Genomic DNA, 14,964 nt, shown 5'->3' with positions numbered 1-14,964 from the left:
CTCTCATTCTCCACCCTATCTAACCCTCTGATTATCTTGAATATCTTAATTAAGTCACCTCTCAACCTTCTTCTCTCTAATGGAAACAGCCTCAAATCCCTCAGCCTTTCCTTGTAAGACTTTCCCTCTGTACCAGTCAACATCCTAGTAAATCTCCTCTGAACCCAGTCCAAAGCTTCCACATCCTTCCTATAATGCGGTGACCAGAACTGTACACAATACTCCGTATAGAACTGTACGCAAAAGTACGGCTGCAACATAACCTCATGGCTCCGAAACTCAATCCCTCTACCAATAAAAGCTAACACACCGTATGCTGCCTTAACAATCCTATCAACCTGGGTGGCAACAAATTTTCTCATTTAACCTTTTACCATGGTTCCCCCTTTACTTTGCTTAAAACACATCATTTTCTAGCCTTGCCCTGTTCCAATGAAAGATCTTTGACCTCAACTGTTTACTTTGTTTCTGCCTTCACATATGCTGCCTGAAAACTGCTTCATACTTCCAGCATTTCCTGTATTTAATTTAGATGTCAAATTTGCAGCATCTGTATATTCTGCATTTGCCATTCTCAGTCTTGGGTTTGTGACTCACTAATCTGTGGAATAAAGAGACTTATGTATGTTATGATGTTCATGTGACTGTGACATCAGCAAGAAAAACGAGTTGCATTTAAAAAGAGCATGTGAAGAGAGAGGACTTAGACACTACACTGGAGCATTTTATTTCATAACATATGTCAAATGTATGAGTGTAAATGAGGGAGTATTACCTTAAATGAGGAGTTGAAGAGTCAAGATCAGTGGGAGCATATATACTCGAGTAAAGGTTGACCCCCCCTATTTTTGGCCCAAAATTCTAAACTTTTCCATACATTTCATGTCAACCCTAGTTCTTCACAGATAACAGATCAATATTTTTGAGTCAAGGTGTTGACCTGTATGTAAATGTTATGATGACAAAATGAATTTTGTTTTGTGTTGTTACGTGTTTTGGTGTGCAATTCACACTAACTTTGACGAAATTCACACCGGTGTTAGGCTGCGGATTTCTTAAGTTCATGGTTGAGTGAACATTATAATTAGCATGATGCGAAGCTTATCACACCATTTCCTATATAGGATAGGCCTATATGCATTTACTTCACTATAATTACCGTGCAGCTGTCGACGATGTCTCACAGTTGCAATGATCAGTGCGCCTGTATGAGAGTTAAATGTCTGATAACCTTTTTTAAATTAAGAAATAAAAGCTTAAAATATTAGTTTGAAAAACTAAAACAATAGCAGACAAGGGAAAACAGAAGGAAATGGAAGAATTTGGCACGAAGGTTTAAGGTGTCAGGTCACAACCTCAGTTTGTGTGCAGCTCAGCTCAGCTTCATTCCCCTGTAACATTCTTGGAATTACCGTAATTCATTATGTGTTTTTTTTTCTTGTTTAGAAATCAATTGGGCTTCTGCTACTCATACGGTATTTTGGACTGTAGCATGAATTTCAGCCCCTCAAAAGTAGTATCCATGTCATAGTCGACCCAATAAATTTAACCTTAAAGTCAAATTTTTTTAGACTCTTTATTTTATGAGTATATATGGTAAGTAGCCTCAAGGAGCAATGTAAATGCAGATGCCCACAGTTCAGACTGGTATCCTGATGTACAGAGAACAATATTAACTTAAAACATTATATGAATCTGGATACAACAAAGTCGCAAAGAGAGTAGATTAGAGATGGGAAAGAATTTTGGTAAGAATTTCCAAAGCTACAAGAAGTGGCAGATGGAGTTTAATTCAGATAAATGTGAAGTGCTGCATTTTGGGAAAGCAAATCTTAGCAGGACTTATCCACTTAATGGTAAGCTCCTAGGGAGTGTTGCTGAACAAAGAGACCTTGGAGTGCAGGTTCATAGCTCCTTGAAAGTGGAGTCGCAGGTAGATAGGATAGTGAAGAAAGCATTTGGTATATTTTCTTTATTGGTCAGAGTATTGAGTACAAAAGTTGGGAAGACATGTTGCGGCCATACAGGACATTGGTTAGGCCACTGTTGGAATATTGCATGCAATTCTGGTCTCCTTCCTATCAGAAAGATGTTGTGAAACTTGAAAGGGTTCAGAAAAGATTTACAAGGATGTTGCCAGGGTTGGAGGATCTGAGCTACAGGGAGAGGCTGAACAGGCTGGGGCTGTTTTCCCTGGAGGGTCGGAAGCTGAGGGGTGACCTTATAGAGGTTTACAAAATGGTGAGGGGCATGGATAGGATAAATAGACAAAGTCTTTTCCCTGGTGTCGGGGAGTCCAGAGCGAGAGGGCATAGGTTTAGGGTGAGAGGGGAAAGATATAAAAGAGACCTAAGGGTCAATATTTTCACGCAGAGGTTGGTATGTGTATGGAATGAGCTGCCAAAGGACGTGGTGGAGGGTGGTACAATTGCAACATTTTAAGAGGCATTTGGATGGGTATGTGAATAGGAAGGGTTTGGAGGGATATTGACTGGGTGCTGGCAGTTGGGATTAGATTGGGTTGGGATATCTGGTTGGCATGGACGGATTGGACCGAAAGGTCTTGTTTCTGTGCTGTACATCTCTATGACTCTGACTCTATTTAATAATAAATTTGAAGCAGGAGTATTGCATTACTCTACAAGATGATGCTAAACCCATTTGTTTGTATGCTCCCAGAAAAATTCCTCATCCTTTGGTGGGAAAGGTACTATCCCAGAACGACAGAATGGTAGAAAGTGGGGTCATATCACCAGTGACAGAAGTGTTACAGTGGTGTGTGGGGCCAGAACTGTTGCAAAATAAATGGAGAGCCATGATTTTGTGGTTTTCACTCCGTTAAGTAAAGGAACTAGAGTAGAAAATCATCCAATTTCATCTGTCGATAATAGTTTAGCAGAATTGGCAACTGGTAAAGTTTTCACAACACTGGATGCTAAACAGTGGCTTCAGGGAGATAGCCTCAGATCATGGGGTCAAAATTACTGACCACATTTACCACATCATTTGAGCAATATTGCTGAAATATCTCCACAGTTTAGTATTGCCTCTGCACCTGAGATTGTCAAAAGGCAATGTCCAGCATCCTGGAAGGGAAACAGGAAAGTGTTTGATATGTAAATGGTAATCTAGTGCATGAAGAATGACCACAACCAGCTGGCCGGGGATGTATTAAAGATACTGCAGAAAGATAATTAGAAATCCAAGTTCTCCAGAATGACCATTACATTCTTAGGATACATTAGGTATAGTCAATGAAATGGGAATGCTTATCCCAACTTCAGTAGTCTTACTCAACTCCCATGGGACCTTTTGAGAAACGGCCGGCAATGCTGTTGGAATTTGGAACATACTTGAGTTTTTGAAAAGACGTAAACAGTTACTTTCTACAGATGTTTCAGCACATTACAATCCAGACTTGTATACTACAGCAGCCACAGACGCGTCATCCAAAACACTGGGAGCAGTCCTCATTCAAATCTAAATGTTTTAAAATAACATTTATTTGATATCGAGTAGAGGAATATAACCATGGAGAAGAAAGCATTAGCATATATATGAGCATATGAAAGGTTCACAGACTATCTTGTGGGACTGACAGGACCATTAAAAATTGGTAACTTTATTAGGATAGAAAGCAATGTCAAAAATGTCTCTATATCTACAAAGATCAGGCTTGGGCTGATCAGAGATATGTGTGGCACAAGTAATGACAGAATCATTCTATAGGCCATTAAATGGATTGAGCAGAAGTAGACGATTTTATTCTTGTGGAAGAAGCAGTGTCTTATTCTACAGCAATAACCAGCACTATACTGGCAGCTGAAGGCAAACTCAGTGCGGCGCAAAACATGTGGCAAAGAGTATTGCAAGTCAGACAACGTTGCTATGTTGAAAAATATTATTCACAAGACTAAGTGCTGAAAAAAGTACCATGAGCAGAAGCAAAACCTGACAAAATTGGAATATTTATTGGTCTGTGAATGGTCGTAAAGTCAATATGAAGGGAAATTCTCTTTAAAAAAAAAACAGCAGGACATCTACAAAGCACTGGGTGAAAGCATGCAACAATCATTATCGTGGCCAAGTGTTTACAAAGACATACATGAGTACCTTTTTACATACTTAACGTGCACCATATATAGCTAGTGGCCTTCAGAGCCATAATCTCATTAGGAATTTTGGAAATATCATGGGAATGGCTAACAACAGATTGTCCTGTAAAATTGAACAATGTTTTTAGTCCCAGTCAGCTCTCCTTTAAGAATAATAATGGGTTGCAACTGTACAAGGTGTTAATGAGGCCACGTTTGAAGTATGGTGTGTTCTCGTCACCCTAATGTAGAAAAGATATTATTAAACTAGAAAGAGTGCAGAAAGGATTTACTAGGATGCTACCTGGACTCGAAGGTTTGAGTTACAACGAGAGGCTAGGTAGCCTAGGATGACTTTTCCTGGAGTGTCGGAGACTGAGGGGTGACCTTTTAGAGGTCTATAAAATCATGAGTAATAGCTGAGGTAGCCATGGCCTTTTCCACAGGGTGGGGGAGTCTAAAACTGGTGGGCATAGGTTTAGAGTGAGAGGACAGGGACGCAAAAGGATCTCGTGGGGCAATTGTTTCACACCGAGGGTGGAGAGTGTCTGGAATGGGCTCCCAGAGGTGGTGTGGAAGTGAGGACAATTTTGTCATTTCAGAAACCTTTAGATGTGTACGTGGATGGGAAAGATATGGAGGGATAGGGACTAAATGCAGACAAATGGGACTAATTTAATTGTGAAAACTGGGCATCATGGGGAAATTGGGCTGAAGGACCTGTTTTTATGCTGTACATCTCGATCACTCTAAAATCAATTGAAGTGATTTTATTAATTTAATTTAAGAATTTAATTTAACCCCAGCAGACTGTGATCAGAGCTCTGGAAAGAATCTGTGTGATGTGCTATTTGTTTTAACAATTAGAACCAGGCATTTTACCTCCACTTGCAAAGAAAGATTTCAGGAAGTTTGCTTTGAAGATAGGCATCAAACAGGTGACAAGTTCTCCATTTCATTCTCTATCAAATGGAGAGCTAAAAAGGGCAGTCAAGGCAGTCAGTTCACTGACGTGAGAGAGTATCCAGGCTGGGAATTAGCTCAACCAGTTACAGAACACCAGTGTATAATGGGTACTTGCCAATGGGATTTTTAATGAGGAAGTGGTTAAAAAGAGGTGGATCTGTTTTAGAAAGCAGCAGAGGTAGTAAAACTTTAGACACTGGAAGATGGGGAATATTGGCAGCTGCTGTGCAAGCAGGACGCTGGAGGTGATACTGGATGTGATGCAGAAGTGGGACCACCTCTTCCTGAAGAACCAACAGTGGAGGCCCTGACACCAGACCATGCCAGCCTGGTCTGAGGCTCCTACCTGGGTTCAAGCAGCCCTTGGAGTTCAACCTGTCCAGCAGCTGTACATATGCAGAGGTGAAGTTAATGGATATATATGCGTCTCTCTGCACCTTGCAGACCATAAGAAAATATCAAATACCAGCATTTGGCAAAGTTGGATTCAGTACCATGACAGCATTGGTACTCATGCAAATTGTTCTGTCTAGTTTTGTTTTGTCACTATAAGTATGCAAATATTATTTCATGTTTCATTTTACAATAATTAATTATTTTAGCAACTGTTAATTTTTGACAAAATGCCCTGGCCAGATTAACATTGATGGCTTCATGAAGAGACAAAATGCAAGCTTGTCGTACAGTGTTACAACATAATAAGAAGCCATTTAGCTGATTAACTCTGTACCAGTGCATTTTCCAAGTAATTGAACTAATCCAATTCTTTTTTTTCCTCTACTCGCCAAATCCCTTATTATTACTGTTTGTGCTAGTGCGTAAAATTTCAGTTACTCAACAGTTCTTAGACAAGCAAAGATGCAGTCTTTTAGCAGCGTTGAAAAGAAGTTAACAAATTATGAACTAACTTTCTCCCTTCTCTCTTGGATAGGGAATTAAGTATGTGGATCACTTTGGCTTCATCTGCAGGGAGAGTCCAGACTCTGGAAGCTGCCATTTTGTCTGCTATGTATTTCAATGTACAAATGAGGCCTTGGTGAGTAAATATTAACCTTCTGGTGTGAAAAAAGCAGCACTGGCAAAACTTCTAAGAGTGAAATCAATAAATGTAACTAATGTATCGGTCCCATGCAAGTGGTTTGATTTTTATACTTTTTAAGATTTGTTGTAGGTCAGTAAGAGTTCATTTTCTGAGGCAGATGCTGAGGCAAATTTTGTTGGAGTTGGTGAGCTTCGGTTTATATTTAAGTTGGGAGTAATTGGCACTGGCTAGATCTTTAGGTGAAAATATGTTTAATTCTTTATATGAGCTTTCATACCTTCAGCACAAACTTCTATTTTCCATGTTCAAAAATACTGTTTATGCACAACATTGTGAAGAGCTTTGAAATTAGGATATAATGGAGATTCTATTGTCTAGGGAGACTACCTTTCAGTTCTTAGAACCTACTTTCTGTGAAAATTCTTGAGAATTTTTTTTTAAACATGTTTAAATTTAGAACAAAAGGACAAAGAACATTTACAGCCCAGGAACAGGTCCTTCAGCCTTCCAAGCATGAGCCGATCCAAATAATGTTGCTGCCTTCGATGATGGAATGAATTAGATCAATTTTAGTTAAGTCATAGTCATCCAGAGCTGAAACAGACCTTTCAGTCCAACTCATCCGTGCCAACCAGATATCCCAATCTGACTTAGTCCCATTTGCCAGCATTCAGCCAAAATCTCTCTCAACCATTCCTATTCATGTACCCATCCACATGCCCTTTAACTGTTGTAATTGTACCAGATTCCTCCACTTCCTCTGGCAGCTCGTTCCATTGATGCACCACCCACTGCATGAAAAAAATTACCCCTCAGATCCTTTCTAAACCTTTCTCCTCCCACTCTAAACCTCTAGTTTTGTACTCTTCCATCCTAGGTAAAAGACCTTGGCTATTCACCCTAACCGTGTACCTCATGATTTTATAAACTTCTATAATGTCATCCCTCAGCCTCCGGTGCTCCAGGGAAAATAGCCCCAGCCTATTCTGCCTCTCACTATTAATCAAACCCTTAGGTCCCAGCAACAGCCTTGTAAATCTTTTCTGCACTTCCTCAAGTCTAACAACATCTTTCCTATCGAAGGCTGAAAAAAATTGTATGCAGTAACCTAAAAGCGGCCTAACTAATATGCTGCACGGTCGCATCATGATATTCCAACACCTACACTCAATTCACTAACCAGTGAAGGCAAGCTTACCAAACGCAGCCTTCATCACTCTGTCTATCTCCAATTCCACTGTTAAGGAACTATGCAGCTGCATTCCTAGGTCTCTTTCTTCAGCCACACTCCTCAAGGCCCTATTAATTGGATAAGTCCTCCCTGATTTGCCTTGCATATAACCCCTCACATTAATCTAAATTAAAATCCATCTTCCGCTCCTTGGCTCCTTGGCCCATTGGCCCATCTGATCAAGGCCCCGTTGTCCTCTGAGATAATCTTCTTGACTGTCCACTATACCATCTACTTTGGTATTATTTACAGATGTAGCAACCATACCCCCATGTTCAAATCCAAATCGTTTATATAAATGATGAAAAGCAATGGACCCAATGCCAATCCTTGTGACACATCAATGGTCACAGGCCTCCAGTCTGAAAAGCATCCCTCCTCCACCACCACTGTCAGTTCCCTACCTTCAAGCCAATTTTGGATCAAATTAGCAAGCTCCCCCTGGATTGTGTGACTAACGTTACTAACCAAACCACCTGATACTGTGAGGGTCTTGTGTCCCTGTCACTAAACCAAAAGATTTGAATTCTAGTTTCATCTGCCCCAGAGTTGTCCTAATGTTTCTGACAGGTTGGCTACAGTAACTGTAATCTGATACTGCATATTTTCCTCAGTGCAAACATGCGTTGGCATATACTTTGCATTGGGATTGTGGTGATAGACTCACAGGCTCTGCTTCATTGACTTTCCAGGCTCAGTCCATTCCATTATACAAAGCTGAATTTCACAGGAGGTTCGAGCAGGTTAGCTGAAACTCTGAAAAATGAGGCAATCTTTTCTGATTGAAGTAGGAACTTGAAGATGGCTTGATTTTCCTTTTTAAAAGAAAACCAAAAGTACATCTCATTCACCTTCTACCTTCCCTGTAATTGCATAATACAATGATATTGAGAATTGTTGACAATTCATAGTTATCACTCTTTGTCCATTAGTCCATACACCCAGGCATGATAGAAAGGAAATCCCCAAGCAGGCTAGCTTCAGAATGATGATCCAATTATCACAACTCCTGTCCAGGACATGCCACATTTAGCTTCTACCATGTCCCATTCAACCATGCTCTGCAATTTGAGATGCTATTTTTTTTAAATAAATTGATCTGTTTTGCATTTGAGTGAATCAGTATTGCCTGGCCATCTTTTCCCCTCTGCCTGACCTGCCACTATCTGCAGCTTGTTTGTGTGTGTATCAGAACTCTTGACTCTTGCTGTTGTTTCCACAATAGCAGACATGCACAAGTTTTCATGCTGTACCTTCTTCTGGTTTGAACTTCAGTTGGCATTTGCACTCGTACCTACAGTCTTGTGTTCTGTCTCACATCTTTCTCATCCTACATTTACCTGTCGGCTGCACGCATTCACTTTTTAGTTTTGATACTGGCTTTTTCTGCTTCACTGGGAACTGAAAGGGAGAGGTGTGGTGTTACCTCATTTTGTTTTCAGAACGCCTCTGGAGATTTATTCAAGGATGTGACCCCTACAAATTTTTTTGACTAGTTGCAATAACATAAGGGAGCCAACTTGTGCCTGGCCAGCATGGGTACTCCCAGATTGTGGTGTGACTGGCTTGGTTACGGAGTCCATTGGTAGGGTGTGTAATGGACAGACGATCTGTGGATAATTGATGGTCAAACAATAGTATGTTTTGTTCCTAGTGGCAGTATCAGTCTTTGGAGTGTGGGGGAGATGGGGCAGTACTTTAAATTGTATTGGATCTGTATCTTGTAGAGGAACCTCCAGGGTATTTATTCCCCGGGTGCTGAAAGGGAAAAAGTAATGCAACGATATAAAAAACTAATTTTCACAATTGGATTTTGGAAGCCTTTGTGCTTAGCTGACCTGTTTCATTCTCCTTTGTCCTAGTTTCCTTGTTGGCACTATTTCTCCACTTGACCATTAGTAAAAGTGTTGGTTGTGATGCTGTTGTAATCATTATGCTTGTCTAAGCTTTCACATAGTCTTTTACTTATTGCTTATTTTGTACACGGAGCAGAATCTAAGGAATTAGAGACAGTTATGAAAACTGTGTGTGTAAAAGATCTGAGAGCTCTGATATATTTGAATGATTTAATTTATGTTTATTTAAATTCTATTTGAATAGTCTCCGGTATGTGATAATTTATTTTATTCTGAGGTGCTTGTCTTGTAGCTAGAATTAACTCTTGAGATGGTGCACGGACTCCTCTAACCAGTACCTCTGATCTACACTGGCTCCAGCCACTTCACTGTACGTCCCCACATCTTCTGTTTATCCTCACTCTGTGTTTTCTCCTGTCTACCCACCCTGGCCATCCCTTCTTTTGTTAAGTCCTCAGTGGCAGAGGATTGCTAAAAATAGCTGTCCACACTTTTCAGTACTATGGTATTGCATTGTAGTATGGCAAGGCAAAGAGGGCAGACCCTGTGAGAAACAACAACGCCTTTGCCAATATGGGGACCGACCCCATGCCTTTGGTGCTATTAGGCACTTTCCTTTAACCAACTGAGCTAATCTGTGACTGACTTCTTCTCATCTAGTCTTAAGCTGTAATGGAGTATCTCCACCACTTGTATCTTGATATTGAGAGTTCTGTGCACATGTGCTATTGCATCATCCAAGCTCCACTAATTTGCTGCACTGTCTACCTGAGGAATGGACCATGTTGCACCATCTGCTGTGTATTGCTTTCTATCTTAATGGGGAAGGGGGTAAATGTTGCAGCAGTTCAAGAGATGCCCTTGGGTTTTTCTGAATCATTTTGCTTGGGAATGTTCAGCTGTTACATTTGAACAGAGAAAATGGAAATGTAGACTTGAAGCACAGGCCTCAGATTCCACCAAGCATATGCCAATAAGAACTAATTGTCAGGAGCCACCCATTGGAGCTTTTAATAATATGTGAAAGGAAGTCTAGAGTCATAGAGATGTACAGCATGGAGACAGACCCTTCGGTCCAACTCTTCCATGCCAATCAGATATCCCACCCTAATCTAGTTCCACTTGCCATCATCTGGCCCATATCCCTCCAAACCCTTCCTACTGATATACCCATCCAGATGCCTTTTAAGTGTTGCAATTGTACCACCCTCCACTACTTCCCCCGGCTGCTCATTCCATACACGCACCACACTCTGCAAGAAATAATTGTCCCATGGGTCTCTTTTATACCTTTCCCCTCTTGCCCTAAACCTATGCCCTCTAGTTCTGGACTCCCCCGCCCTAGGGAAAAGACTTCGTCTATTTACCTGATCCGTGCCCCTCATGATTTTGTAAACCTCCTATAAGGACCCCCCTCAGCCTCTGACACTCCAGGGAAAACAGCCCTAGTCTTTTCAACCTCTTCCTCTAGCTCAAATCCTCCAACCCTGGCAACATCCTTGTCAATCCTTTCTGAACTGTTTCACAACATCTCTCCTGATAGGAAGAGACCAGAATTGCATACAGTATTCCAAAAGTGGCCTAACCAATGTCCTGTACAACCGCAACATGACCTCTCAACTCCTATACTCAGTGCTCTGATCAATAAAGGAAAGCATACTAAATGCCGCCTTCACTATCCTATCTACCTGCGACTCCACTTTCTCGGAACTATGAGCCTGCACTCCAAGGTTTATTGTTAAATTCAATACGATCAGCCATGGTCTCCTTAGCTGTTTGTTTTTGTATCTTTTGCATTATGTTCAAAAGAAAATTATGCTATGTCGCCTGTTTGTTAACAAACGTCTTTGAGAATAGAATCATATAGTATAGAAGGGGCCTTTCAGCCCATTGAATCTATCCCACCAACCAATACACTACTGCGTACACTTTCACACTTTGCAGCACTAGGCCCACAGCCTAAATGTTATGTCACTTCAGGCTTCCATCCAAGTACTTTGGTAAAGGTTGTAGGTTTATCTGCCACAACTACCCTTCCAGGCAGTGTGTTCCAAATTCTAACCTCCCGCTGGGTGAAAGTTCTTAGCTTATGTTCCCTCTAAACTTCCTGCCACTCTCTTTAAAAACTGTGTCCCCTTATTCTTAACCCTTTTACCAAGGGGAGCTGCTCCTTTCTCTCCACCATACCCATTCCCTTCATAATTTCGGGACTGAATTTTGTTTTGCTGATTTGATACTTGGTGCTGTCTGTAAAAGATGGTGGTTGTAGGGGTGGTGGCCTGGGGGTGCGGAGTCAGGTAGGGGATTGTGGAGGGGCAAGTTGGGAATTGAGCTGTGGGGGTGTACTGCTGGAGCCTTGGTTTCACTGTAGACTATGGGATTCATTAAATATGCTGGCTAGACCCAGGCATATCAAGTGGACCTGCTACCTTAGGCTGGGAAAATGTTGCAGCAAGGTGTGTCACAAAGAGTAGAAGACAGGAACCTGCAGGGAATACTGAGAACTTGCCAGAAGAATTTTAAAATTTAGTCAAATGTTTTGAGGTCGTTAAACAGAATGTACTTGAAGATAGAATGCAGGGTGAGGTGGCTCTTGGTCTACCATCTCCTTTACTCGCTTTATGCCACTAATACAGGGCCTGTACTGTATCACTGTTCTTACGATGGTTCTTGGGTTAGTGCCAGTAGAAGCAAAAAGTGGGACATCAGACAAGAGCTAAGTTTACACTGGCAGGTGAGAAATGGAAATGGACTGCCGTGCTGGTAGAGACAGGTGTGGGGTCTCAGCCTTCTTGATTTTCCACTGCAGCATTGACCATTTTGATTCACAATACTGGAGCAAAGTACAGCTTGCAGTATGCAAACCATTGTGACCTCCATGTATTTGCATGAAGTAATTGTGTCCTTTTTTTTTGCATGAAATGGGAGAGGGAAGAGAATAAAAAACAGAAAATGTTGGAGAAACTCCAGGTATGGTGATCACTGTGAAGAGAGAAACAAATTTAACAAAGTTTTGAATCCAGTGACGACTCTTCAGAACAGACGTGGAACAGAACCAGTCCTGAAGAAGGGTCACTGGGCTAGAAGCATGAAGTCTGATTACTTTCCACAGAGGGTACCACATCTGCTGAGTAGCTCCAGCAATTTCTGTTTTTGTTTCTGACCTTCAGCATCTGCAGTTGTTAGTTTTATTTTATGGAGGAAAACCTTTTGTATTCGTAACTACTGGTGGCTAGAATTTCTAAATGGGAGTCTGTTGATCAACAGTTAACTCTGTATGCTGGTGGCTTTCTGTAAGTGATAGAACTTAGAAAAATACAGCGCAGTACAGGCCCTTTGGCCCTCGATGTTGCGCTGATCCAAGCCCACCTAACCTACACTAGCCCACTATCGCCCATATGTCTATCCAATGTCCGTTTAAATGCCCATAAAGAGGGAGAGTCCACCACTTCTACTGGCAGGGCATTCCATGAACTCGCGACTCGCTGAGTAAAGAATCTACCCCTAACATCTGTCCTATACCTACCTCCCCTCAATTTAAAGGTATGCCCCCTCGTAATAGCTAACTCCATACGTGAAAAAAGGTTCTCATGGTCAACCCTGTCTAAACCCCTAATCATCTTGTACACCTCTATCAAATCTCCCCTGAACCTTCTTTTCTCCAATGAAAACAGCCCCAAGTGCCTCAGCCTTTCCTCATATGATCGTCCTACCATACCAGGCAACATCCTGGTAAACCTCCTCTGCACCCGTTCCAATGCCTCCACATCCTTCCTATAGTATGGTAACCACAACTGCACACAATACTCCAGATGCAGCCGCACCAGAGTCTTACACAACTGCAACATGACCTCAGGACTCCGGAACTCAATTCCTCTACCAATAAAAGCCAGTATGCCATATGCCTTCTTCACAGCACTATTTACCTGAGTTGCAACTTTCAGAGATCTGAGTACATGGACACCAAGATCCCTCTGCTCATCCACACTACCAAGTATCCGACCATTAGCCCAGTACCCCATCTTCTTGTTACTCTTACCAAAGTGAATCACTTCACACTTAGCTACATTGAACTCCATTTGCCACCTTTCTGCCCAGCTCTGCAGCTTATCTATATCCCGCTGTAACCTGCCACATCCTTCCTCACTGTCAACAACTCCACCAACTTTTGTATCATCTGCAAACTTGCTCACCCAACCTTCTAGCCCCTCCTCCAGGTCATTTATAAAAATGACAAACAGCAATGGTCCCAAAACAGATCCTTGCGGAACACCGCTGGTAACTGCACTCCAAGATGAACCTTTACCATCAACTACCCTCTGTCTTCTTCCAGCCAGCCAATTCCTAATCCAAACCTCCAACTCACCCTCAATGCCATACCTCTGTATTTTTTTCAGTAGCCTACCATGGGGAACCTTATCAAACACCTTTTCACATTATTTTATTAACTGACTGGATTGTATTTAATGTAGATCTGTCTCTTTTCTATTTTTGCACTGAAAATGGTCACCATTCTTTATTCCACAGGTCGATGAAATTATGTTGACATTGAAGCAAGCATTCACTGCAGCTGCTGTCCATCAAAACATGAAGATCCAAGCTCAGCTGTGTGAGGGATGTCCAATGACATGCCTTCACAGATTGTGTGAAAAGATAGAGGGTAGTGTGTTTTTAAAAGTTTCAACATCATCTTTGGTTTTCCTGCTCACTCCCATACTGCTGCTACTATGCAATGGTACTGACACATATCTGGAGTAGGCACATTGACCACATCCGTTAACTCAGTAGTACAAAGGACTTCTTGGCTCGAAGATTAAAATTGCTTCCTTACTGTTTTGTTTTTATGGTTGTGTACTTAATTCAGGTCTCCCAGAATTGACCAAACATTGCCTGTTATGGAATGACGCAATGATGAAAGCAGTTCATTCCCACTGCAAGCTTATCAGAGTTTAGAACTGAAATGGAGGCAGTTTATCGACTGAATGAAAATATTCCAATACTAATGCAGCTAGCTGGACATCTCCCTCATGCTCCTCACAAACTGCAGCTGGTGCCCTGTGGAATGTAGTTTACCAACAGCTTTAAAATGTATGAAAAATCAACTGATCTAACCAGTAAACATCACTTTTTGTACTCCTATCCTTACATCCCTTTCTCTCTGATGCACACAAGGGTTGCTATTAGGAGGACTAGTGGAAACCAAGCAGTCATTATTATACAAGATGAAGTAAAATGCCATTATAAGTATAGCGTAATTCAAGAGTCTGAGAATTTGTCTTGGAATAAACAAGTGAAAAAATATTCCTTTTCTTTGGATGGCACAGGCAGTACAAAGAGTATTGAATCTTTTCTAAATTGAAACTTTTAAACTGTAAATTTTCACCTGCATTTCTGAATTTCTTTCGGGATATACAATGTTGCCTATTAACTATAGAATAAGCAAAGGTGCTGCTGTATTTGCAAATCTGTCAGCCCCAATGGACGATCAGGTTTTGCGAAAATGAACATGATGTATCACAGGATCAAAAACTAATGTAACTGAAGATCAGTTATGCTACTTCAATATTTGTCTTAATGCACACAGTTAAGATTGAACCTTGTAGTCTTTTTGTGTCCTGGTGAAACTCAGTTCTCCAAGACTTACCAAGGAGCAGGGTTAAGAGTGGCTGCTGCGCCCTTTTATTTCTTGTTCCATCTGGAGTTGATAATGCATTTATCTGAGTATAGGAGTTGAACTGGGTTTGGAGTATAAAAGCACGCTGAAAGAAGTTGTAT

The 14,964-nt window shown here is 41.3% G+C and overlaps 1 protein-coding gene across 4 annotated transcripts in view; it reads left to right on the top strand.

Annotated features, from left to right (window-relative positions):
- Positions 1-14,964, top strand: part of tbc1d1 (TBC1 (tre-2/USP6, BUB2, cdc16) domain family, member 1) — a 287,433-nt gene that overhangs the window by 143,532 nt on the left and 128,937 nt on the right. For all 4 annotated transcript variants that reach the window (XM_060824990.1, XM_060824980.1, XM_060824998.1 and 1 more), the window contains exons 4-5: positions 5,992-6,096; positions 13,717-13,849. In XM_060824990.1, the coding sequence (XP_060680973.1) occupies positions 5,992-6,096; positions 13,717-13,849 (238 nt within the window). The remainder of the gene's footprint in view (positions 1-5,991; positions 6,097-13,716; positions 13,850-14,964) is intronic.

Source organism: Hemiscyllium ocellatum, chromosome 1 (genome assembly GCF_020745735.1).
Source record: "Hemiscyllium ocellatum isolate sHemOce1 chromosome 1, sHemOce1.pat.X.cur, whole genome shotgun sequence".
Classification (NCBI taxonomy): Eukaryota; Metazoa; Chordata; class Chondrichthyes; order Orectolobiformes; family Hemiscylliidae; genus Hemiscyllium; species Hemiscyllium ocellatum.
Note: the sequence above shows the minus strand (reverse complement) of the source record. Positions and strands in the feature narration are given on the sequence as shown.